Here is a 27,454-nt window from a genome sequence, read left to right on the forward strand (position 1 = left end):
ATTCAGGTAAACTTACATTTATTTTTGCATACATACAACACAAACCGCGTCATACATAAATGTGCAATCAGCTGTGCACTTAAAATATGGAACGCTGGATATTAACATGAATCGCAGCTTCATGTTTACTCTTTAATACATACAGAATATGTTCAACGACACAGACTCTTATTTACTATGGATTACAGCCATAAAAAGGGACACCAACCTCACAAAAGGAGCAATTTTGTTTTCCTATAAAACCTCGTCTGGAACATGACATGACACAAAGCGCTGGCTAGTCACCTACTTATAATGCAGATACGGCATCTACTGCACACATTTGGATAACACAATAAATGCATTTTAGAGATGACAGCGACATGTAAGCAAAGGCAACCCGATACACTTGCTTACATAGATAGCTCCTGCTTTCAGTGCAGTGAATGGAGATTAATTGTATTTTACACGGTGATTAAACAAAGCGCTGCAAAGCGTTAGTTAGCTGGTACTTTCTTGGGTCAGATGTTTTATCCTCCATGAGACATCAAATATCTTTGAGCACATTTCAGCCGGTTATATAATCTCTGAAGGTTGGAGGAAAACAACATCTGAGTAGACACAGCTGGCATATTAGGGAGGATTGTACTCTCACTGATCCTATTGCTTGTCATCGTTTTCAACATTGACGCCGGCCACTACAACTCAACAAAAGTGAAGTAAAGTAGGTAGTACAGGGGAAGAATACCGACACGTCACCTCTCACGTCAACACCACACACACCTCATGAATGAACTCAGCAAGGTTCACTAACAGTAACTCTCAACTGGAGGAAACGGATAAGAGAAGAGTTTGACAATCAAATCACACTACTGTCTGAAATAACCCTGGAAAGGATGTGGCAAACAACTGGGAATAATCATCTGGTGATGCACTTGGGTCCAAACAGCTTTGCTACCAGAGAATTCTCACTCAGGTGGGGAAAATAAAAAGTCCTTTGTCTTATATGAACATTTTCACATACAGTGCTGCCACTCCACAGAGAGCGGAAATACAGAGTTACAGCCATGAGCGAGTGAATACAGTTGCTGTTAGTTCAGAACCTGTAAGCAAATACACTGCGTGATTGTGTGAAGATCTCCTGGGGGTAAAAAGCTCTTGATATTCCACTCTTAACTCTGTACACGCACTCACATCCAAACACAAACACCACGACAGACGATACGCACCTCAAACACAACACGTTACTTCTCACCACAGTATCAACAATAGATTATTTAGAGTAAATGTTCTTAGAAATGAAAAACACAACTTTTGCCAAACACAAAAGTGTAAGTAAAAAAAAAATGTGCCCTCTTATTATTATGTGTGGCATGTCCTCGCCTTCGTACGTAGAAGTTTACACACGCACACACCACATTCTCTGAATTTACAATGGTATGCTAAATGCTTTGGATTAAAATCAAGAAGGATCGAAACACTGCAGGAGTGGAAAGGTCAAAAAGCCCTCTGATCCGTTCAGTCCACAGGCTCTCATCTTTGCCGTCAACAAGAATACAACCGAGAGAGCACGCACAGCATTTCAGTGCATATCATTGTGCAAACCACTGATACGGTCATCACAAACACACGTACGCACATTTAAGCGAGTTGTTTCCATATTGAAAACATACATTTATACATAATCACTATGTATAGGTTTTGATATAGAGCTACAAAATATATTTAGCTAAGCGTACCAGCCCATGAGAGTAGAGAGAGAACAAAATGATGATGTTACAGAGTTTCAGTCCTGCTGCAGTGAACAGTTTGACTGTGACACTGACTCGCGCTGTTCTTGTTCACACTGTGTGCGTCGGCAAGGAGGCGATGACAAAACCCAGTGCAACATAAAGTACATTCATGATAAAAGAAAGCCCGTGTTGTGACTTTTTAAATTTTGCACCCCAGACAGAAGTCAAAGCAATTCTCTGATTGCTGCGGACTGTGTTCATTTTGAGAGGGGATATCAAACCTGCAGTGCATAGCCTTCTACGTCATGTAAACTGATAAAACTGAGTAAACAGAAGATTACCCTCGACTCTGAGGAATCCCGATCAGTCAAAACGATGGATATGAGCCGCAGCGTGTCAGCCAAAGCTAACACTGATTCTGGTGAATGCAGTCACACAGACGTGTCTTGATATTGCACAGGTGGCTACACACATGATTTGTGCGTATAGATGTACTTTATATAGCGATAAACTGTAGACACAGGCACATGTTTGCTGCCATGAATAAAAATAAACATCAGAACGATTCATATTAAAATAAATGTTAGTATCAGGGAACGAGCAAACATCTCTGCGGGGAAGATAGAACACACACTGAGACTCGTACACCGTTTCTGCTCGAGATATAAATCCTTTCCTATGCTTCAGAAGGGGGTTGGTCTATACTTCTTAAATACTGTCTCTTTTGTACAATACACACACACATATACACATTTATCATAGATCTATACATATCTGGATATGCCCTTTACATACTGAGAGTGATTTCTATCTTTCTGTTGACTCCCTGGAGAAGAAGCAGTCGTCGCTGGGTCCCTCTGGGAGCTTTGGGTTACCGGTTCTAGTTGGGATGGGAGGAGGGAGGGTTGGGAATACTGAAGGCGTTGAGGATAACCAGTCAGGCTCTGAGTCAAACACGGAATGGGAAGGCAGAGTCCGAGTTTGGGACACTAGGGAACTGGAAGGGAAGATGGGGGCCTGTGGTGTTTTGCTTGAAGGTGGAAATTCGTCATCGAAAGTGACCCACTGCTGGGTTTGCTTCCCTCCTCGGGGAGGTGGCTGGCGACAAGCCGCGAGGGCAGGTGGAATGGAGGAGGGTGGCGCCAGAGGCAAAGTGGGGGTAGTAGAATGTTCAGGGGTGAGAGGGAGTAGAGGAGAAGGATTGAGAATAGACGACGGTCCGAACAGGGACATGGTCTTTTGGAGCTGGGCGGGAGGTGCAGCTGCTGTTGGAGCAGGTGTTGGGATGAGCGGCTGTGTAAGAGCAGACATGGTCCTCTGAAGGTTAAGTGTCTGGGCTGGATGCTGGATGCTGAAGTCAGGGGTGAGCGAGCGGTGCTGCTGCTGCGCCAGCGGGCCCGTGAAGGGATTGGTGCTGCTGGGTCGGGCAGGAAGCGGGTCAACCGGGAAGGGCCCTGGAGAGGCGCGCAGTGTCTCCTGTGAGCGACTGCGAGACGGGACCGGGGGAGGCGGGAGCAGGGAGGAGGCGAATGGTGATGGGGTGGAGAGAGAGGAAGAGGAGGATGAATCGAGTGCCTGCAGGTCTGACAGAGCGGAGGACTGGAGGGAGAAGGATGTAGGGAGGGTGTTGGAAGACGACCTAGACGCAGGAATGGATGGAGGTGTGCGCAGAGAGGAGCCTCTGTTCAGTGACTGGGTGGTGTGCCAGGGGGTGGAGGAAGGGGCGAGGAAGTCAGATGCAAGTGTGTCGAAGGGGTCGGGCTTCCATTGTGCTTCTCTTTGGATTCCATTCAGTCCATTGGTCTAAGGAAGAACAAAAAAAAAAATGGCATTCAGCTGTCGCAAAAATGCTGTGAAAATATGATTCATGAGCTCATCATACTCACGTATTTTACTAAATAGTGCTACATATGTTGTTTTATATGATGTTTTTTCCTTAGCTCAGAAAAAAGTTTAAAGATACCCTTTGGAGTTATCTTGTAAACAACAGTTACATGTTTATATTGTGTTTTTTTCTTTAACCCAGTGTGTGTGTCTGTAACAAACCTACTGAATGAATTTGCAGAGCTGATTATTGACTATGTTGACTGTTTGCATCAATGAGCAGTCATATTCTCTCCTTTCACATTGCTATAGTTCTTGGTGAATTACTCTGTTTATTTTCTATCATTAATGGCCGAAACAACATGGAGCTGATTTCAGGTGTTGCACCGCTATTAATCCAGCCCTTTACATGTGTTTTATCTGTTCATGTTTTACGCCTTGAATGCACTAAACATTTGCATCACGGCCCACTGCAGTTGGCAGGAATATGTATTGAGGTGCGCGCACACAAAAGAAACCATCAAACCACTGATACATAACATCACTAGTGGTCAAAAACTCCACAGGGTACCTTTAAAAAGGCCAACTTAAAACATTCACCAACACGTACAGTGTTTATTTTTTTTACACTGACTACTGCTGACAACTCATGTATGTATCACAGTCCACATACAATCATCAACTCTAATACAAATGACAGAAATAATACAAATTAAACAAAACTGTCAAGTCAAATTATGAGGTCATTGCATATGTGCTCACTCTCAGCACCTGAACCACAGTGAGCACACATGAAAGGACAAATGAGGGGAAAATGGCCAACGACAAACGTCACATCTTCATCTGTGTTTTTCATGTCATTTATGGTTTGATATGTTGACCCACGAAAAGAAAAACAAATAATGCTCCATTTTGTGAGCCTAGCACAAAACAATGCATGGCCTTACAGTGGACTAGAGGTTAAAACAACATGGGAGAAGAGAAATGAGACAGGAGGAGGAGGTTACTGGGTATGAGAGGTGGTAACATCAGAGCAGAGGACTGTTGTGCTATGGAGGATGAGACAAAGAGGTGGTTTAATATTAAGTACCTGTCACCCTGAGGGCTTCTCCGGCTTGTGAGAGAGAGACAAATGTATCAGAGAGACAAAAGCAGGAAGAATGACACAGACGACTAAGTTCATCTGATGTGTGACAAAGAAGCAGAAAGAGGCTAACTTCTTATTCTCGCAGTCGCCACCTTTTACACTAATTTAATCAGAAAACATCTTGTGTGATAAGCAGAATTTGAGAGCAAGAACATGATTTAACTACATGTAAGCTGAAACATCTCAGTAGATAAATATGTCAGTGTTCAGCTGAAATTCTAATAATTCAGTGAAAAAGGAAGTTGGCACCAACCTGCGCAGCTGGGGCTGTCTCAGGCTTGGCAGCATCAGGTGGCAGAGCGTGAGAGGAGCGGGAACGTGGTGGGGGTTTAGGAGAGGAGAGAGCCTGTGGAGGCCCAGCAGGGGCGGCAGCAGCCTGCTGCGGCTGGAGTGGAGTTGGAAGTGTGGGCTGCATTGGTGCTGGGAGCTGGGACTGAACTGAAGGGGCAGCTGCTTGGGGCTGCATGGGTGGCTGCATGGGTGATGGAACCTGGGGTCTCACTGTAGGGGGCTCTGTAGGAGGCGGTCCTGAAGGTGGACCTGAACGGAATTAAGGCTTAAACATCAATAACATTCCAATCTTGACAGCCTACTTTATGTCCCTCTGTGAAAAAACATTTCCTTACCTGGAGGCAGATCAGTCGCTTTGGGCTGTGCACTGGGAACAGGTCTTGGGGCTCCAGGGTGAGTGTCTGGGATGGGCCGAGGGGCCCCGGGATGCACCTCTGGGATGGGTCTGGGTGCGCCAGGGTGAGCTGGAGGTGGTGGACGAGACTGAGGAGGCACACTGATTACCCCAACTCGAGGAGGAATATTCTGGATAATGAAGAAGAAATGGAGAATTTGGAAAAATTTACATTTTGGGTAAAAATAAGGAAAGTGTGTTTCTTATAATATAGGCAATATTTTTTAGACCTTACAGATATCTGAAATGTTTTCTTACTTTTATTTAAACTTTAGTTTAAACTTCTGCTTAAACATCAGGTAAATTAGTCTTTGGGAACATTCCTTGTAAAAATCAGTAAAAGAATAGTCAAAATCGAGAAATATCACGACTAGTCAAGAGTTGTAAACTTACCGGTCTTGGAACACCTCCAGGTCCAGGAGCTCCCACTGCTACCTGGCCTCGACCTGAAAGAGTTAAGATAGACAAACCAGCTATATTAGCAACAATAAATATTTCAGTGTTTACAATGGGGAGATGTAAGGAATTGTAGGAGCGTTTACTGAAAGGAAAGTTCAACTATTACCATTACTTTCCTAAATCACATGCAGCAAACCCACCCCAACCTATGACAGACCAATTTCCCTCTGGCTGACTTCATTATTAATGATGACTCAAGTCATTCCTGAGCTGCAGGAGGTCTGGAGGAGAGGCAGGCCTTGTTCTGTGAGCCAACTGCTTACCACACACCTCTTCTTTCACTATTCTCCTGCTGAACCCCCTCAGAGCCCGTGAACATGTTCCCACGCGACTTAGATGTCTGCTTCTGTGTAATACTTCACTGTACAGTCACCAAAAGTAAGTCAAGCCTGCTAACCACACACACCCTTACTGTGACCGAGGGATTCAGCTAACTGAGACACGCACACACACCATATAAATGGGTCAGGTGAAGACAGGCCAATTCACCAAAAGGCTAAGCAACCCAACCCTATCCTCCAGCCTGGGACCGGTTTAATTTGTGTCGGTGCATAAACACATAACACAGGATTATAGTGGTAGACGGGCAGGGATAATCACTCCCAGCAAGTCCAAGGAAACTCCACACAAAGACAGGCTTTCGTGGGAAAAATGTGTGCCTACTGTATATTACTGAGTAGCAATCGTCTGTCTTCATTGGCACATTAATGCTAAGTGAGGCTACGTCATGCTTTGTGGCACTCACCTGCAGCAGCATCTGGCCGAGGCAGAGCGGGGCTTTTTGGTCCTTTGCAGCACAAAGGAAACCAAACCACATTACTGTTACACACATGAAGCAGGTGCTCCCGATGACAACACTTTATAAGAAGCACTGGGAAATAGCGTGTGGTGGTAACAATGTAGCGGAGCAGTGAAGCCTGAGATGCTGTGAGTCTGAATATCTACCTGACTGAGGAGGATTTTTTTCCACTAACCATCCTGGATGAGTGAAGCTGAGCTGACTTAAGACCATTTGAATTCTGGACCAAGGGGATTTCCTTTAACTCACCTTGTCTACCCGGTTTAGTGAAGACTGTAATCACCAAATCAATACTTGTTTAGTCTATATTGAAAGAGTGCACATTTATGAGGTATCCTATTACTCATTATGTGCATCGATTTGACTCAGATGGTCTTCTGCAATATATAGCCTTGTTTGGATGCATATCCTCCCTCTTGCACAGGTTAATATTTACTTTCATACCCCAATACAAGTGTTTGCAAAAGAAAATGAGAGTCTCATTTGTAAAACAAAATGCCTACCCCTCTTGTTTTGTTGTTCTTATTAATCTTTAACACTTGACACTAATCGGTTGGGATGCATTACACTTGCATAACCTAAATATTAGATGGGAAGAAAAGTCTGAAATTGCCTCCAGTAGCACAGTAAATAAGAGAGTGTATTTGGTCCCTATAGCTCTTTAAACCTCTGGTTTTCCTGCTTAATTTGCATTAAATTAAGCACAATATTTTTCTACCAAACACATCTCTCCCACACACACATACAAGACTAAGATGGCTCACAATGATGCTGAACTGGTCCTACAGTGACCCATCAATGTCAACAAAGCATCAATAACATTGATGACTGGGTGTAAGGCTACAGGGATCAGATGACATTTAATGAAACGCTGCCAGTTACCTTCACTGCCTCTCCTACCAAGCAGTGGGCTGGGACATATGCCACAGTCTTAAAGTCAAAAAAGGGGAAAGAGTAGTTTCAACATAAAGTACAGCAGCAAACATGACAAAAAAATAGATTTTAGAGGCTGTTCAGACAGATCAACATCAGTCCTAAGTGATCCGATTACGAGTGGACAGCTTTAAGTACAGGAGTGAATATGCATTGAGAAATAATTTGAGATCCGATCACTCAGACCACATTCAGAGGTGGTCTGGGACACGTGACCACATTCTCCTAGCAGTAAATACGGACATGTTGTTGCATGAGGACCAAATTCTAAATCATTTGTGTCTTCTGGTATTTTTGGCATTATATACAATACATTAAATTGTTTCTTTTCTTGCAAAAAGTGTCAGTTTATCATGGCATCACTGTACCAGCCTGTCTGTTTTCAAGTCTAAATCGCATCCTGTCTGCGTCCGTGTCTGAACTGCATCTTCTTACCTCCCAACAGTGGTTTGAACACACTGTTTCAACAGATTCCACCATCTACACTAAATTTATTAAAGAAATTAAACATATTAAAGTTAAACATGTCAAATTTTACAAATACAGTAAACAGTAACTAATAAAGGCTACTTCTTTGACGCTTGAGGAGAACATCCCCAGACTCCCCTAAAAAATGCTACATTTTGAGACTTAATAAACTGTGTGAAACGCTGTCATAAACACACTCAACGTTTTTGGGCTTCTTGTTAATTCTGCAAACATTATACAAGAAGATTCTTTCTTGACGGGCTCAAAGCTGTCCACTTGTGATTGGATCGCTCAGGACAGATGGTAAAACCAAACGTGAACAGCCTCTTACTTGCAGTGTTGGTGACACAATATGAAAAAAACATCATAACCTGCTGCTTCCACATAAACTAAATCTAAATAAGAGCAACAATGTCTGGCACACTAATTAACAACACTTTTACAGTACTAACATATATACACCACAAGGGAGGGATAGTTGGAAATATTACTGCAAAGTCATTTATTAGGTGGAGTGATTCAATGATGCAGAAGAAGCTCTGCATTTCGGTGACCATTCACCACTCTCAACTGAAAAACCTCACGAGCACACACTTAACCTAGGAGTAGTTCAAATAAAACCAAGCATGACTCAGCAACCACATGTCCGATTTCCTCTTCTAAACCCAAGGACAGCCCAGTGACGTGTACACGTCAAGTTGATGTTTCAGTAAATAAACACAATTTTTTCGTTAAAAGTATCATACTTTCAATTGCAAACTATCTTTTTGTACGATGCCAACTGTCCAAAGCAAATGCCTGTCGTGCTGAATGGACAACAATGAGCTTAATCAAATTCATGGGCAGGCTGTGCAAAGTCACAAGGACGAGCCAGTAGACAATAAAGCATGGTCTTAAATACTGCAGTAAAACTGTCTGTGGTCATATATGAAACCCAAAGTCAGGTTTTACATGCTCAGGAGCACGTCTATGAGAGTTGAGATATGTGTTTTACTGGATTATCAGTGATGAAAGCTTACTCAATCAGCGCTAATGCAATGTGTGTCTGTGTGTAGCATCAGATGGGGAAAAAAGCAGCAGCTACATTAAATGCTTCAGCAATGTAAGCACATAACCACACATTGCCACAGCAATCACTTTACCTCCAGAGTCCTTTCTAACTGGCAGAGGGCTCATGCCTCCTTCAGAAAAGAGGCGAAGCAGTGGGATAAAGGTAGAAATGTTAACACCTGCCTAAAGAATCTGATACCATACCACACTGAGAAATGAAATATCCACACTTCCAATGTTCAGATTTTTGCAGGCTACATTTCTTTGATTCAAAAGTCTGAAAATGAGGCTTTAATCAACTGCATACCAGAAGGTTCAGAATGATTCTTTACCTGAAGGTGGTGGAGGGCGTTGAGGGGGTGCCGGTCTTGCTGGAGGGGCTCCGGGACGAGGTGGTGGTGGCCGTTTGGGCTCAATGCCTTGTGGGGCACCAGGCTGGAAGTCAACAGGAGGCCCTGGAAGGAAAAAATATAAGAGCTTAAAATGGAGTGATTTAACTGAGGTACAACTTTACACCATTTGGAACCGTTTCCAGAAAAAATTGCGACTGCACAGTCTATTCACTGTGCGAGAACTTGTTTCAGTGTTTCAGACCAAAGACAAGATGAAGCAAACACTGCACACATTTTAACACTGCACCAGAAAACATGTATCAAAAGGAAACCACACCACAAGCCTTCTAATACTAAACAGAGTTTAGTTCAACACGCAGCAAATTTTACCTGTACTTCCTCTCCTCATTGATGATGGACTTAAATCTGCTTCCATGCATTACAAACAAAACAAAATTAAGGTTTATATTCCAGTAGGAATAAACTAGAGCTGAAGCAGATGATTGGACTGTACTTTTAGTGACCTGATTCCAGGCATGTCACGCTGCAGTTACCTTGTGAAGGTCTGGCGGGTTGTCCACGACTGGGCCTGCTTGGGGCCGAAGGTTCTCCATGGGTGGGGGAGGGACAAGGACTGCTGCGGGGGGAGGGAAGAGGGGAAGATCCGGGGCCAGAGCCTGCTCCAGGCTGCAGGTGCTGGGGAAGGATCTCCTCAACCTCTTCATCCACGTCACCTGATACAGAAGACAAGTGGTGACGAATATGAACAGAAATTGTCATTCATAATGAATGAAGGATCAGGATCGTTTGACACTCTTTACCTTCCATGTCGTAATCATCGTCGCCCATGTCAGTGTCCTCAGCGAGCAGGGTGGAGCTGGCCGAGGTGGGGATGCTCCCGCAGATCCTCTCCACACTCATCTCCTCCTCAAGACTCTTGATCCAGCCTGGACTTTTCAGACGGATGTCAATCACCTTGCCAAGGACCTACAATGTAACCAAGAGACACAGACAAGTAAGAAATGGACATGTTTAAGCAGATATACATGAATGAAAAACAACCTCTGTGTGTTCAAGTCACATCTTCAAAGCACTGAGGTGAATTTCATTTAAACTCAAGTCACGTAATTGTAGCGGAGAAAACATTTCAATAGCTCAGAATCATTTAACATAATCAGTGATGACTTACAGTGGAAGCGCTGAGGGACAGAGCAGCAAGAGCAGAGTACCCTTCCAAGAAGGTCACCCACATCTTCTCCTCAACAAACCTGCATAAACAAGGACACTGTCAATGCAGTCGAACTGTCTGAAGGTGATTACACGTCTGTTCGTCTTTCTGTGATGGGGATATCAGCCTCACCTGATGAGTATGACCTCTCCAAACTGAGCAAACTTGTCCAGCAGTTCATCTATGAGTGCATCATCAAAATAGTCTTCAGGGCCGGAGGAGCACAGCGACACCAGGATAGTGCCATCTGGAGGCCCTTGCAGGGCGATGACCTCTTTGTAGACCTGGTGCCGAGCCTCCGGGTCCACCTCCAGGATGTCCACGTCCATTATGGCCACCACAGGCCTAGAGAAAGACAGGAGACATGTAGGATTGTGATGCTGTTTGAAAGAGTCTATGTGATTACTTAGTACACAGATCTAGAAGGAAGGAAATGCAGGTAAATTACACATATATTTTGTTTCCTACCTGTGGTCTGAGGTCTTGAGCTCAGCCCTGCCGTAGTATTTCAGAGACCCAGGGCTCCAGGGGTTATCTGGATCGTCCTCGTTCTCCCCAGATGTAGAAGCTGCGCCTACTACATTCATCTCCTCAGCTGCAAAACATATATAGATGCACATATATTCTTATGTTTCAGGAGTTCAGAAGACGTACATAAGTACATAACGTAAGAAGATAACTAACATATTTTTCACCCATGTTGTGATACATCTTCATCTTACCTGTTTTGTCAAAGTTCCACTTCCTCCTCTTCCAGAGTATGCGGTCAGTCCAGGCCGGCGTGCGGCACTTCTCACTGGTGTCATAATCCTCTGAGAAGAGGTCATACTTATAGGTGGGGGCAAAATCCAACTTCCCCTCGATAAAACCTCGGAAAACCTGTTGAAGATGTGCCTGCATTAGTATGGGCTATAAAACTCAGTGTTATGGTTCACTATTTTCTGTTGAGAGGAAGTGAAAGTCATAAGTGCTGTCATACCAAACCAGCAGTCTTCTGGTCCAACAACTGGTCCCCTGCTGTCAAGGCATCCCAGTTCTGCTGTTTGATTAGGTCCTTTACTTCCTCGTTGGGCATGCTGATTCGATAGTTGAAGTCTCCACACCAGAAAACGTAGTCGTGTGAGTACAGCAGACGACCCTGGCAAGGACAACATGGATGTGGTTATGCATGCGTTATGCAAGAAAATTGTTTTTAAATTCACTTGTTAATGTCACAGTGATCACCATGGGGAAGGTGAGTCTGCGCGTGATCTCGCTGTAGTCGTCGTTCCTCTCCTTGACCTGTGATTGGCCAGCAGCAAAATGGGAGCAGACGAAGCAGATGCTGGTGGTGTGGAACAGCAGCCGTATGGCCACGCCTCCTTTATTGCCTGTAGCCCCGCCCATTCCGGTTTTTACAGTATCGACAGCAACATCCCTGGCAAAATGCATTGAATGACCATCTGTTACCGTACCTGTGATGTGCAGTTTAATAAACGGCTAATGAGAATGTGAACAGTTCGTACCTGATGAAGGGTGCGTGCTGTGGGCGGATGAAAACAAACAGACACACTCCCACCAGCTGCTCTGAAGCCAGCAGCACATATTTGTGGTCCCGTGATATGTTTTTTTGTAGCTCAGCTGCCCAAAGCTTCTGGTTGGTGGTGCTGAGACAAGATAAGAAAAAAGTGTCATAGTGCAGGAAACGAAAAAGAAAGAAACAAAGGTGAGTCAGACTGAGATGAGATGTTCAAAAATCCTCTTTGTTCTTCTTCAAGATATATCAAAAGAATTTACATCTGAGTAAGTCATATTAGCTTTGTCGGATCAGGCCTAAGCAGCCTGGCTCCTGTGCTTATTGATCTTATTATCTCAAGAGCGAATTAAGTATTTAAATAATTCAGGGCCATCTTGGAGCTCAACTTTCTCATGGATGACGAAGACAGGTCAGTTACCTCGGATGGGAGTCTTGCACACATACCTGGCACTGACAATGTTGCCAGCATTTAGTTCAACCATTTCCTCAAAACCGATGGCAAAGATATCTATGGGGTTGGCTTTGCTGTCTGTGAAGAGAAAGATTACAAAATGTTAAACATAAGTAAAATGACATATTAACATCACAAGATTTTGTGAGTAGTGTAGTGAATATTGTACTAACCACCATTACTGTAAAGACAACAGACAAATGCTATACTGAAAGCTGTCTACTCTATATTGATAGTAATGTTCTGCTAACCTTTAGGGAAACTAGCAAAAAATTAAATTATAAAAAATTTAAATTATAAATTATTTAAGCTTATGTTTCAGGGGTCTTTCTTATGACTCATCTTGATTATATCCTGTAAATGATTTTCATTTAGCAAATGCTCAGCTCCCTGGAACTCAGCTACAGTAAGCAGTACTTGAAGAGTAGCTGCTCAAGGAGGCTGAGGTGCTTCTAATCACCTTTTACTTGTCCAGATTTTCGCAGTCAGCTTGAAATTTCAAAAGTGCAAGGCCTACAGTATTTTAAAAGCAACAGTTTGAGGTTTTGGGAAATAAGCCTACCTGCTTTTTGGCAAGAGTTGGATGAAAAGTTGGATACCACTTTCATACCATTATATATAAACAATATATCAGTGACTTCCTGATGTTTTCACATTACTGTGATGCAACTTGCAGACAATCTATAAAGTTATCGTAACCAACCAAGAAATAGTCTGGCACATAACCTTCCTCTATATCAGGATGAGTTATTGTTTTTTTTGTTTTATTTACGTGTTAAACGAATGAGATACTGTGTAACGTGTTAAATAGTGAGCTTTGGAGGTGCTGGTAGGTAGAATTTGTTTGAGAGTAGGAAAAAAAGTGTTGCATGCTCTGGCTTCAAATGCATTTCTCTTTTATGCTGATCTTGAATAAGGCCTCAGAGCTGAAACGTCATCTGAATATAAGAGAAATGCATATCGTGAAAGGGTGTGAGACATTTTTTGCCCAACTTTCCAGTCTACTTCCAGTGATCTGCATCACACTACAACAGTTGGTGTGTGTTACTTTCCTATCATACAGTATAGGCAGAGTTTGTTACCTTAAGCCAGAGACAGGCTTGCGGTTTTCCCCATTTTCCAGTTTTAAGTTAACAATCTGCTGGCTTTAGCTTCATATTCAGCATACACACATAAGAGCGGTATTAATCTCTAATCTTATTCCTTGCAATATAGTGATTAAGCATTTTTCACGAAAACATCAAACTATTCCTTTAACCTCAAAGATTGATAAGAGCTGCAGCCCTCACAGTCTCCAGAGATGACATTTACCACCAGGAAGAGCAGATAAATAAACACAGACATACCCTGGAACTCAGGATGCCCTGCCTTCTTTGGAGCATCCAACAGCCAGTCGTTAAGTGTCTGGTTGCGGAAAGCAATGCTGCGAAACTGTTTACCCCCGTTGACATTCCAGGTGCCCACACACACCCGAATCTGCTTGGGCCTTGTGTATTTCTGGTAGTTCTGACACATTCCCAGCAATACTCTTGGGGAGGCTGTAGAGTGGAGGAGAGTGGGATTAGAGTGTGAACTGGTTTGACTATGTGTGTGCGTGTGTGTGTGCAAGAAGGGCAGCATACAGGGAAACAAAACAAAAATGGGAAAACGCTAATGAAAACAAACAGAACCTAAGGGAGAACATCCAAATACAACGGAGGAAGGCTGAAACGATGTTCTAAAACATGGGCATGGGAGAAAGGAAATACAAACAAGACTTTCGCTGAAATACAGATAACATTCAAATAATCAACATTGGTAATGGTTCATTTCTGTCTGTAAATATTTACCCAAAATTTCATTTAAAAATTCTGCATCCTTTCTTTTAATCACCATGGCAAAATCCTGATTATATGCAACAGCGACAGAGGGTTAAACCACTACCAACACTGTATTATAAATGAATGAGTAGGAAACACAAATGATAGGACAACTGTATGATGGGATGAAAACATCCATCCACTGGGGGCAGTCTGTCAGTTACTATACCTGATTGTAAGACCGGCTCAGTGACTAAGATTGTGCGCAAGAGCAGGGGAGGGGAGAGAAGGGAGAGAAGGGCGGGTTAACCAGTGCTGCAACAGATAATGCTAGCAGAGCAGTTGGTCAGCTTTAATCTAACTGGGACAGATAGCTGACACACAGAGATTACACTTCCTGCTTGACTCAGAGCAGGCAAACCCTTCTCTTGTGATAGGTGGCTTCTGGTTTTTACAGGGCTACAACAGATACGGGTCAAAACTTGTTAAAATATTCAAATAATTCCCCATCTCCTTTCCAGCAGAAGGGCAAGTATATTCTTAATATGACAAAACACAGAAGCTGCAACATGCTATATCTAGGATACACTTTCATTGAGTACATTTTAGGCAAGATGCAATCTGTCAGCTCAATGAACTAACATGTCATATTACCCATTTTGTAAAGAATTACCGTAAAGACTGGAAGTGGTGAGCAAGGCCCGAGCTTTGTCAGCCAAATCACTGTTAAGCGTGGAGCCCAGCCTCAGGATGTCTATAGCCTCCTGCTTGGAGGTGTCAAAGAAGTTATTCTGGATGGTCCTTGTCACAGAGCGAGCTCCATCTTTTAGCTTCCCGGCCTATAAACAGACAGAACAAAACACACACACACAAAAATAATAACTACTTGATAATAAATTAATAATATTCTCATTTGGAAAAAAAAGTCTGTACTTCCCACTCAAACCATGGAAGAGAAAAAAAGGAGGAACACATCACAGAGATCCAGGTAATATAGATTTTTGAACTGACCAGGAAGGATCAAAACTGCCTCAACAGGTGCAACTTTAAGATTTCACTGATTGATGTGTGAAGTGGTGATAATTTTGATTGACTCCTTCAGGTTCATCCAGTCAAAATGGCAGATGTTGCCAGAAATAATAAATGATACAGCATCAACAAAATGATCACTCAACAAGCAAGCTGTTTTTCCTTTGTTTTTTCTTTAAAGATTTCTGTACATCAGAGATCTTCACCAATCTTTCAAGAGTTGCCAGGTCAAGACAGTATGCATCACCAAGATACCCCAAGGGGAATAAAATCAAGTCTTATTCAAAATAAATAAATAGGTCCCACCTATCCCATCCTCCATCATCATCCCTCATCATCATCATCACTTAATCCACAGACAATGAAACCAATAATGCACCAGAAAAAGACCCACAGCTCAAAAACAACATCGACTGGCTTGTTAACTTACCACACAGGTAGAGAGGTCCAGAGGACAGCAGAAAGAGACAGCACACGAGAGTTAAGAAACAGAAGCACACAGTTCTACATGCAAGGGGATCGAACATTGCATGCACAATGCACAACAAGCTATTATCATTTCATTTAAATTTCAACCTTCTGCATTTATGGTACAGTGGTTGCATCTGAGTTATTATAATTTTGTATTTTTTCATTAGTTTTTATTTTTGCTTCATTTTTAATATTTCTTTTCAATTCAGTTTAGTTTCAGTTAGTTTCCAGAGTGGCGTTGCTTGTTTCAGTACTGTTTATATTGTGTAAAGATGTTTAGTTTTAGCTTCATTTACATTACTTTCAGAATGACTTTTAGTTTTTATTTTTATTTTTTATAAAATACTGGTTATTTGCCAGGGGCAAGATTTAAGAAGTTAAGAACAGGTATTACAATACAAACACAGCACTTTGTGAAGGCATTCGACTCATAGTCATGAAGACATCTCAGTCTTAACAAACATGTACACAGAAGAACTGTTTGTCAGGATTTTCAGTTCCAGAAGTGCCAATTAAATGTTCACCATTCAAATTTTAAAGATCAAACAATAATTTGATATTTAAATGGGCACTATGTAGTTTTGGAGAAGAAATTTAAACTCAGAATTTTAATATTTACAATGTTAATGAGGTAATAATACAAACTCTGAAATATCAAATGTTTCCATAACTGAATAAACAAGCTGTTCTCAGAGGAAAATAATGTCCCCAGAACACTGAAATTGTGGGTCAGTTGGTTCATTCTGTCATGAAGACAAAGAATTTGTTTAGTTATTTTTTTTTAGACAAAAAAGAAAATCACTCAATGAAGATCTTTCTCTTCTGATTTATGTTTTCTACACTACATAGTGCACATTTAAGTCCATTTTGCTTCATGAGAACAAAAATATAAAACAACTTGTCAAAACATTAACACATTCAATACTGAGTTTTGTTGAGTCTGCTTCAAAAGATGCTGCCAATCAGTGTTTCATGTCACCAGCCACTGTCAACAGTTGGGAGGATGTTGTTACAACAGGCTTAGCTATACCATTAGTAACTTTTAGAGCAGTATTCGCTGAACTTGTGTGTATTCAGTGTCCCTATTGTGTACCTTGGCCTTGCCATCCAGTGCACCAGTGCCCGCATAGATCTTGCTGACGGAGTCTCCGTTGGCAGACCACATGGTCCTAAAAACCTCCTGGAATCTGGCCACCAGCTGGGGTTTCTCTGTAAGACCCATTTCCTCCAGCTGCTTTGGCAACATCTGGTGAGGTGAGGAAACGGGGGTTAGACTAAAAGAATTGTCACTAAAAAAAAAAAAAAATGGATGTTACTATTTTTATTTTATTTTTTTTTAACAAAACAAAGCCTTTACCTCAAGGGCAAAAAAGGCCTGGACACTGTTGGTTCTATCCAGACAGTCCAGGCAGTTGGTCCTAATGGTTCCACCCTGAGTCCTAAAAAAAAGCATGTTAAAATGTTAAGAGGCAATAGCAAAAATGTGATACTGATTAATAAAACATGTTTGTATTGATCTGTCACCTTGTGATGCCCATCTCTCCAGAGTAGTAGAAGAACCCACACTCCTCTATGAACTTGCTGAGGTAGGGTTTGAGGACACTGTGGAGTTTGTCTGTCTTGCCTCCCTTCACATTTTGATGGTAGTCAAAGTTCACCATTTTCACTGCTGACACATGCTCCGATGCCTTCAGGTGACTCTGAAAGTGAAAGAGAGAAGAGGACTTGTTCCTAATCTTTCATTGTAGTCATACAGGTAAGAGGCAACATTACCAGCTATATCTAATGAGTCATTAATAAATGTTAATTAAAGAAGTGTAGATTTCTGGTTTTATATTTGAGCAAGTTTCAACTGCAGTTTTGTGACCAAAGAAGAAAACGTGACCTGGCAAAAGTTCATGGTGCAGTAATTGTGCTAAGAAAGAACAGGAAAGGCAGCACTCTGCATCGCATGCTTTAGAGCAACTCTGTTTTGTCAGGGACGTCAGATTAATGTCCAACTGTACACCTCAGTGTTCAGGGGAAGAAAATGGTTCCTCTCACCTGAAACGCTTTGCTGAGCATGTGTTCTCCTTCCTTACTCCCAAGCAGGTTGATGATCACCTGTTTACCATACAACCTCCGCAGTGCAGTGAAGTGTCTGGAAAACACACACACACACAATGTAAATGTCTAAAATAAGATCACAGACTGATGACGCGCCAATACCAGCATTTATCATAACATATTAAACTCTTTGAGCTTGTTATTAATGCTTAAGCTTGATAAATACACACAAGATCTCTCAGTTCATCTATCAGCAGCACAACAGCATCAGATATTAACAGCTGCTGGGTTCACGCCTCTACAACACAGACATACAATACACTGTCTTTATTACCCTGGACTATAAGCCCACTGACTGGCCTGTATGTTTGTTTTTTTTTCAAACCGTTACTTGTACTTGTGGTAAAGGAATAAAATGACTTTGAATGGGGCGTGACGAATCAACAATTCGAAGCAGATTTAAAAAGCTGCCCTTTTAGATTCAACAGAGAAAAGTTGATGTGCAATAAATTCAAAAACCGTGCAAGTCCTAATGCTTATTTGTTTCATTTTTGGCTGTGACACTTGCATCTGAATGTCTGAAGGAATACATTATGTAAATGATGGGAATTAATCCTTAGACGTACCTACTAAGACAGTTGGGTATTTGTTTTGCTAAGCTGTTGAGACTGAAAGGGCAAAGGAGGGGATAATGCCAAGAAGAGACACTTAAATGACCTCAGGCCTCTGTATCAGATTGGTTTAATATATTGTAGGTATGGATGGAACGGAGGCACCACTCTGCTACTGTTACCATGTTTATAAAAGATGTTATTGTTGGCTTTGTACTATCTCAGGAATTTCAACAGAGACATATTAGGCTGTCACTGCAGAAAACAGACTAGATATCACAAAGGATGAGTCATAAGTCCTAATATGTGCACATATTGAGAAACAGTACTTTCATCACCAACTGCTTAGTGTGAAAAAATGACTAATTTGTTGTGAAATACAAATCGTGTACCATCTGACATGCCTGTCTTGACATGCTCAAAATATCAATAAGCAGAGGGAGCACTGAGCTCACTGAGTCCACTTCGTGGAGTCCAACATGTCTAGAAATTAAAGATCTTCCATAGCTTTCCTGCAATAAGTTGCAAAACCACAGGGAAATGCTAGATGGGATGAAAAGTTGTCTATTTCCACTTTAAATAAACTATAAACTCTACGAGGTGCTGCTCTGTTGCTGACCCTGCATCTGTAATGTGTCTGTAGACATGGAAAGCAAGACTGCAAATTATGATTTAAAACAATTTGCCCTCAAATTTAATGTTAATGTTGAATTTGGAATTATTTGAAAACATTTTTTTTACAAACTGCATGTTTATGATGCCAAAAAGACGTGTGTATGACAGCCTAAATCATGAGCATTTACACTTAAAATTATGTTGTGTTACTTTTAATAAGCCACTTTCTGAGGCTCGTCTTTGTCTTGTAAAGAAACAAGACAAAAGTTGTTTTAGATAAAAATGTGGGTGATTCCTAGGAGGCTCATATTTGTCGCTGCCCACCTGGTCTCCACAGTTTATTGCCAGTTGAGACAAGATGAGTAATCAGCATAGTTATTTTTGCAACTTTCTGAAAAGAATTTGGAAGGATACAATTACTGAGAGGACATAATCTGAATACAATGACAAAATAGTCACTGGATCTGAATTGCACGCATAAGTGAAGATTTTCAATACTTTTTATCGTTTAATTTTCGAGTTACAAGAAGCTTTAAGGCACAAGTGCACAAATTTAATTAAATGCACTGTATGATAATTTTACTTGTACAAAATGAAAAGGAGGGGCTTTTGCAAAGAAAGTGTCTGCAATCATTATGACAGCTAATCAAGGGCTACCAATGTGTCCTTTCTAAATTGACCTCTGAGGACACACTTCAATTAACATATTCTCCTTCAAGAGTCTGGAGAGCTTCTCTCTATTGTGGGCAGTAACTGCAGGAGACATGGCATTATGGTGTTTCCTCTGCTCCTCAGAGGACTGTTAATCTCTCGGAGGCCAGACAAAGCAGCTGAAAACTGCCAAGCACACATACACATGTGCGCGCACGCACACACACTACACAGAACTTTTTAATTACCTTTCGAATGCCGGCGCATTTGCCTCAAATCCCCTTGAGAGTTTGACACGATGAGAGCCAACCTGCAGGGCAGAGACAGTGAGAAAAGACAAGAAAGACACGAGTCACAGTGTCCTCCTTTACTTTAAATCAAATCCTTTAAAAAGGAAAGCCGTGCGCACACACACACGTCGCAGATGACCAGAAATCCTGGTGGTGAAGAATGAAGTTGGGATAGAAATGTTGCATAACATATGAACAGTGGAAACTTTTAAAGTGGCAACAAATAAAAGAATGGCAAAGGACGACAGCAACACAGGGGCAGCATAGGGAGATTTGTTCATAAGACGACAAAGACACTGAGCAGCAGAGAAAACTTGAAGCCTGTCATCTCTCCAAAACCATTATCAGAAATGTTTAATCAAATTTCCTTTTGCCCCTCTCCTTGTATTTGGTCTCACTAATATTCTCCTGGTGCTGATTGAATCACAAGAAACACTCACGGAGAAGTAAAGGCAGGCATGACCACACCCTTACAGACTCTGCAGGACCCTTGCACAGTGGCTCTTAGATGTAACTCTGCTCACTCTGCACTGCAGGTCCTGACTTGTTCCCTTGTTGCCCCCTACACATCTGTGCACAAATTCACATGCTTCTCAAATCTCCTCTCTTCCTGTCTCTTAATAGCTTGTCATCGTCTGACAAGAAGAAAATCAAATGCCATTATCACTCCTCCTGTACCTGTCACTTTCTGCCTACTCTTCCTTCAATCTCATTGCTCAATCAAGGACATTAGTGGGATCTCCTGGGCACACTTCGACTCCCAGTGTTCCCACAGTTCCAGTCTTTGCCTTTTTTTCGCGTCTGCTAATCTCTTCCTCTGCTTTGTATTCATCTGCTCGAATGTTTGTATGTGCCTATTTTGGCTCAGCCTGTGTTTGGCAGGGCTAGACATTTTGCTCCATGCTGCTGCCATTTTGTCACTCCTTCCTGTCTCCACTGTTGTGCAGGTCTATGCTATGCATATTTAATAACTTCCTGAGATGGCATCTAAAAGGGACTCGGGTTACAGCTGTACACCTCAGGCCAAAACCCCTTCACATGTTACTCCAACTCAATGGATAGCAGATAGCACCTGGAGTGGCGCTAGTCAAATCACCCTTTTAATTGTTTTATAATACTGAAATTATTTATCGTCCCCATTATATTTCAAGGTTACGTCTTAATAGGTTTGTGCTTGACCACAGAAACTGTCAATAATTTTCATAACTAATAGAAGGATTTCTTGAGTAATATGATGCCACATGTGATCATTTTTCCACTACTGGCTCTTTCCCCTAAACAACCATAAAATCCATTAACTAAGATTTTGGGATCAACCAGGAATCTAACAACTAATCGTTTAAGAGGGGGAAGTCCGACGACTGATTTACATCCTTCCCAGCAGGATTTTATAATACTAAAACTATTCAACTAACTGTAGAAAGATCAATGACTCTTATTCTGGATAAACCCAAAGCTAACCATCCTGCTCAGAGACTGAATTAGAGAGTATGGGGAGGAGAAAATAAGCCTACAAAGCCACAATCGGTAGAGGGGACTATGAGCTAAAACAAGGCCTTTAAAAAGCAGGAGGACTACAGTTATGTCTGAAAACAACCCCGAGCCCACAACCCTCTGTTTTTTGACCAAACCATAGACCTTGTGGGCTGAATACGTGTCTAATATGGTCTTGGCCTTTCTTGATATAGATTTGACAGCTCATTTTTTCATATCGTCAATTAACACCTACCCAGCTGCCTGGGGAATATCAACTGACTGAGTGAAAGAGAAGTGGTTAGAGGATGTTTTCAGACCAGGCTCTCACCTGACCAAAGATGTCTGGGAGCTGGGGAAAACAGAGAAATGCCCTTTACCAACCACTGTATCTATCATTAACCTCCCCCACGTCTGATCAAATTTATCCACCTGTCTGTGCAATGTCAGGACAAGGGCAGGAGTATCCCACTGATGTTTTTTATAGTGTGCACTTAATGGGTGATGCTAGTTCCTGCTTTAAATCTTAAAAATTGTATTTCCAGCTATAGCGACCTGGATAAATGTCCTTAATGGAATTGCTTTTCACCCCTGCCCTTTGGCATTGCACAGAGAAACCCCCATCTGCAGTATGAAAGCGCCAACACCAGCAAGAGCCAAAAGAACAAAGAAATGGTTATACCAGGTGGGGGTTCTCATCCAGCTGTTTAGGGTGCCGATTCTCATTCAGTTGCGACAAAACCCCCTTAATGGAGTTTTTCTGAACATAGCATGGACAAAATGTGTTAAAACTAGGATGTAATTGTAAAAGGAGACGTTTCATCCTGCTTCCTGTTGACCTCATCAGAGCTCAGCGTTTACACTTACACTGTGTAATCAACTGAGACTGTGTGAGCCAAATCTACAAGAAATTGGTCAGGACTTCTACATAAAAACAAGGGATGTCTTATGATTTTCATATAATATATGAAAATTCAAGGCAGATTCAAGGCTGGCTTTACAGGAAAGTATCACTGTCCATTACCTGGATTCCTGGCTGTTCCCAGAAAAGAGGAATGGACCCACGGATCTGTATGAAGGATGAGACTCTGTCATCCAGGAAAATAACCTGTTTAAAAGGAAGAGGAAAGTTTGGTTAGCACACACATAAACAAAACACACATGTAAGGTAGTTGTAGGAACATGATTAAAAACACATTCAAAGAACATAGGTAAAACTGATGGATGTTAATTCCTCTGTGACTGTATAATGCAGAGAGGGAAATGACACACAATTCACAATACCAGCTTGTGTCTGAGGCCTCTTTGTCAGGACACAAAGGAAACATAAAGGAAAAATGACAGGCAGTGTGTCACATGTAGAGAGGCTACACTTTTCTGTGGTGCACTGATGCCATATGGTTGACGCCAGGATCACTAATCAACATGACCAAAAGCTGTTAACACCACAGGGGCTGGACAAAATAATCAGCACACCTGACAAAACAATATACTGCAACACAAAATCCCTGCATACACCACTACACCTACTGTATGAGGCTTCTAATGTTTAATTTCTGTTCAGACTTTGTGGTTGAGCTGTATTACATTGTGTTGTAGCTACAGTTGTTCCAGTTGTTCCAGTTGTTCTGTCTAACCTACAGCTTCCTGTTTGTTTCCTGAAACAGGAACTATAAAAAGGGAAAATGCAAATTGAGTCATTTTTTCACAACGGAGAGATGAAAAGTAACATTCCATCCTCTGAGAATATGATGACTCAGTAAAAACGGAAATACTGACTGAACTGAATTTTACTCAATAAGGAACTTATTAATGACTACAAAGTAAAAGGCTTCAGACTGGAACTTGAACAATAAATCAGTGTATTAATATACCATCATCATCCTGCTGGTTTTCCTATAAGTTAATTATGCATCTGTAATTATCAGTGTTACGATGTTATTCTACAGTGACAGCGCAAAACGCTAGAGCAGTAGTGTTTCACGACAAGGTTGCAGCAGGTTTGCTCTTGAACAGTCAATAGATAACTAGTGTTTAAACAGACTGTATTAACCAAGGTCATGTGACTCTATTAACAAATGCACATATGATGCATGTTAAAAAAGGTCAGCACCATGTGGACTATTCTACCCATTATTTATTAACAGTGTACAGAGTATACAGACTAATATCACACAAAGCTTCACACTGCACAGGGGCACCAGGCAAGGATGCCCACTCCCACTAGATTCAATCATTTTCCAAATTCTACTCGATCAGAGCAGCTGTACAAATCCAAAATCCCAAGGAGGCGTAGAAGTGCTGCACTTTTCCCATATTTTTGTGTATATGACAGTGTATATTTAAAAGGAACCCATCCCAAACAGTCAGACAACACATCTGACACACAAGACATCAAACAAACCTTGTGCAATGACATCTAAATTACAGACCTACCATTCTTTAGCCAACACATCAAAAGTCATCATTGTTTCAAAACTTGTAAAAAAAAACAGTAACGGCTCTGACAACTTGATGGACGTTCCAAAAGATCCCAAATTGAACACTTTTACCATTTTCATCACCAAAATCTGGAATAACCTTCCGTTTTCTCTCTTGGATTGAAAAATGCAACTACATCCATATCATCAGTTAATTGGCAACAAGCTCTATCAATCAATACCAATGCAGACTTCTGGACCCCAATCTGAACAAACACACACGCAGCTCATACAAGGTAATCCACAGAGTGCACCTCACTGGGCAAAACTTGTTGGTACACTCTTCTCTAACTGCACACAAAACACTCCTGACGCCTTCTTCCACGCTACCTGGGACTGCACATCCATCCCATCTATAACTACGTTCTTGACTGATGTCATAAACTCTGCCCGGTCTTGTTTAACTCTGTCTTTTGTCATTTTTCTTGTTATATTGCACCGATAAAGAATTCTACAAACAGGCTAAAGCTCTTCAGTGGGTGGTAGAATAAGTCTGCCACTGCCTCCTGCTCTGTGTCCTGTTTGCCATGCGCTTACCTGAAACTAATGCAAATTGATTTCTAAACACCAGCTCTTAACACCTCTCAAACGAGAAAGAAACTGTCAATTATCTGAGTCACCTGTTCAGTCTCCACAAAGTTGGCCACCTGTCCATCGTCGTTTGTTCCTCTGACGTTGAATCGTGTTCCTGCTCGCTCTGAGCTGAGGCGAGAGAAGATGCAGGCCTTAGCCTGTTTGTGCCCTGCATAGATAGTCCTGATCTCCACACCACCACACATCAGCCTCAACAGCCAGTCATCACAGTTTACTCCGTAGTGTTTTAGGTGCAGGTGCAGAGACTGGTTCCTATTGATTAATGATATCAAGACAGACACGACAGCAAACACACAAGAAAGAATTATGTGAGTGGTGAATTTTCACAGCTTAGTTGCAAATCACACAGCCCCCATATCACACATTCAGTAGAAAATATCACAGCACAAAGAACGTGCAGATTGGAGAACATGTAATTAGTTGATATCTACTACTTCAGAGAAGCCAAATACCTGCCCACTAGTCTCCTTATAACCTAGGTACAGTGATCATTTCACACTCTTACCAAAAGAAACGGTTATCTGTAGTGTCTTCTAGTATCCTGCGATGTGCATTGAGACTCAAGTCCATGCTGACTCCAGTGGAAGACCAGGCAAAGTAGAAGTGTCCTGAGTTTAGGACCTTTCGCACCTCAGCAATCCGGTCCTCGTCTCCTGGATCATTCTTCAGAGATATGAAGTCTGTCTGTGTGACTCTGAAAACCTCAGAATCCTGCACCTTCCCCACAGAGCTGCATCCTGTCACAACCACCAGGCTGTGGAGCATAGTGTCACCTGCAGAAGTAAGGTATGAAAACATATGGTCCATTGTCAAGAAAAAAGAAGGCATTGTGTTAATAGTTATAAAGCACTGCATTAAGAAAAGATACAATAAAGCATTAAGAGGCTGGGCGGGAAATGGTTAATTCAGCTTTGGTGCCACTCCTTTATAGGATATCACCGAACAGTCAAATCTCAGCCATCTATAAGCCTGAGCTTTAATCTTTCACACGACGTTTTCCTTGTTGTGATAACAAGAGCCTTCAAGGTCATATAGAGGACAGGAGAAAGCAGCTTATGAGTAAGCAGCAGCAGGAATACAAACCACAGTGACACAAGAACCCAGAGGGTCAAAATCTGGACTGGACCCTGGTAACTTCTGCAACAGGGAGCAATGAATGGAGAAGATGTTTCTATATCTTACCCAGGTTCAGGCGGAGGACGCCCAGGATTCCATAAGCATCAACAATCTTTGAGTATGTGTTTTTGATGGCCTCCTTCTCTGCTGCCGCTGGATACAAACAAAAGCAACATAATGTAAGGAGAGTTTCTGTAGTACGCCTTCTTAAACCATAAAATAAATGTAGCCTGTGACTTGATCATAAAACAGAATCACATCCATCCCTACAGCTACTTAATGTAGCTGTATTTCCCTTGTAGCATCCTTATTTGGGGCAAGAGTATTTACATAATCTCTCATTACACTATAATTAAACAAGATGCCTTACACAGAACAGCAACAGCCCCTGATTCAAACATGAGGCATTCTTCCCTGGTCCTAGTTTCCACTATGACACTGTAGGGGGGTGGATCCAGCTTGTGGTAGATGCGATATCCCTTGCTGAAGGCCATTGTTGATCCAAGATAAAAAAACAACCTATGTTCTGACCTGAAACACAAAAGGAATGGATGTAAGCAGATCAGACAAGACACTTCCCAGTCAGACACAACATCTGTAATTTGAAGGCAACAAGGGAGTAGGATGCTCTATTTATTATTGATGGAGCTGTGACGTATGATCTGACCATACAGAGCTTGCTTTTCAGGATGTCTGGATCAGAAATTGAGCTATTAGATTTTGTACAGCTAGCTGAAATATCAAGATGTTACAAAAATTAAATGTAGATAATTGCAAACCACTCTGGCTGCAGGGGAAGCACTATTTAGGTTGATTTTATGCCCTCTTCATTAAGGATAAGTCTTGTTATTGGCCAATAACATTACACATTCCGTGATTCAGCTTGACGAGGAAACTTTCATTGCGAAATCAGACGCCTAACGCACTATCAATGACGGACAAAGATAAGGCCTACACAAATAATTAATCTGATTTCAAACTGAATATCGCAGGTGGCTGGAGATTATGAGCATCAGGAGCACTGGGAGCGATAACGTTAGGCCGAGAGACTGTAATATCATCCATCCTGACACGGACAGTCACGACTTGAGTGCAACTGCAGCAGCCGAAGCTAACGCTAGCGTTTACCTGCTTGCTAGCTTTAACGCTAGGATTTGTGTGATGGAAAACAAATTAGGAAACCCAGAGGGATATAATGATAGAGCTAAAACAGCTTCCTGTCTTTCGCCAATCTATCGCTAGCTGGTAACGTTAGCTAAGTTAGCTAAATTAATCACAGGGATAGCTATGATTCGCTAGCTGGCGATATGTTGATGGTGGTTCTACCTGCAAGTCCGGGATGATAAAATGTGTTGTACTAAAATATAAATTCGAGGGACTCGACCATGTATAACATGTAAATGTGCGGAAACGTTTACATTTCAGCTTTATCTCACAATTGTAGGTCTATTTAAATTACACAGAGGAAGGGCTACAGATTTCACCTTACCGTCTCCCCCCGCCGGGTTGTTACTCCGCTGTCACAACAAAATCCTTCCCGGTGTGTCGGCAGAATGGTACATTCCAACGCAAAGCACGCCTACCGCACGTTACCGTAATACCTAGACAAGTGTTTGCGTGCGCTTCCGTACAAGGGAAACGGAAACATGTGCAGTACGTAAATAAAATATGTTTC

General features: G+C 41.9%; 1 protein-coding gene across 10 annotated transcripts; it reads right to left on the reverse strand.

The window, feature by feature from the left end:
* Position 1: 1 nt before the first annotated feature.
* On the reverse strand, positions 2–27,347 carry synj1 (synaptojanin 1). Of its 10 annotated transcripts, XM_084373913.1 has the most exons (33): positions 27,269–27,347; positions 26,150–26,310; positions 25,846–25,932; positions 25,169–25,436; positions 24,690–24,915; positions 22,614–22,697; positions 20,075–20,136; positions 17,947–18,043; positions 17,428–17,603; positions 17,261–17,342; positions 16,997–17,149; positions 15,077–15,242; positions 14,633–14,656; positions 13,951–14,142; positions 12,598–12,682; positions 12,143–12,283; positions 11,862–12,054; positions 11,617–11,775; positions 11,360–11,516; positions 11,106–11,232; positions 10,770–10,982; positions 10,599–10,677; positions 10,231–10,396; positions 9,964–10,143; positions 9,410–9,532; positions 9,170–9,208; positions 7,509–7,556; positions 6,573–6,614; positions 5,762–5,814; positions 5,310–5,499; positions 4,937–5,223; positions 4,627–4,650; positions 3,426–3,515 (listed from the first exon to the last, which is right to left on the reverse strand). In XM_084373913.1, exons 2-32 carry the CDS (start codon positions 26,271–26,273, stop codon positions 4,630–4,632), a joined length of 4,044 nt encoding a protein of 1,347 aa, XP_084230039.1. In that variant the 5' UTR covers positions 26,274–26,310; positions 27,269–27,347; the 3' UTR covers positions 3,426–3,515; positions 4,627–4,629. The 10 variants fall into 10 exon arrangements, with proteins under 10 accessions (XP_084230038.1, XP_084230041.1, XP_084230040.1 ...); XM_084373912.1 differs by lacking the exon at positions 4,627–4,650 and having other exon boundaries at positions 2–3,515; XM_084373915.1 differs by lacking the exon at positions 4,627–4,650 and having other exon boundaries at positions 2–3,515; positions 15,077–15,233; positions 27,269–27,346.
* Between the last annotated feature and the right edge of the window lie 107 nt (positions 27,348–27,454).

The sequence above is a fragment of the Pagrus pagrus genome, assembly GCF_965226575.1.
Source record: "Pagrus pagrus genome assembly, chromosome: 14".
NCBI classification, from domain to species: domain Eukaryota; kingdom Metazoa; phylum Chordata; class Actinopteri; order Spariformes; family Sparidae; genus Pagrus; species Pagrus pagrus.

Excerpts from the sequence above, each read along its gene's own strand:
- synj1 (XM_084373912.1), bottom strand. The coding sequence starts at position 26,273 with ATGGCCTTCAGCAAGGGATATCGCATCTACCACAAGCTGGATCCACCC. Across the intron at positions 22,698-24,689 it reads ACTTTGTGGAGACTGAACAG|GTTATTTTCCTGGATGACAG; the intron begins GTGACTCAGATA and ends CCTTTTAAACAG. Across the intron at positions 20,137-22,613 it reads GGGAACAGCCAGGAATCCAG|GTTGGCTCTCATCGTGTCAA; the intron begins GTAATGGACAGT and ends TCTGCCCTGCAG.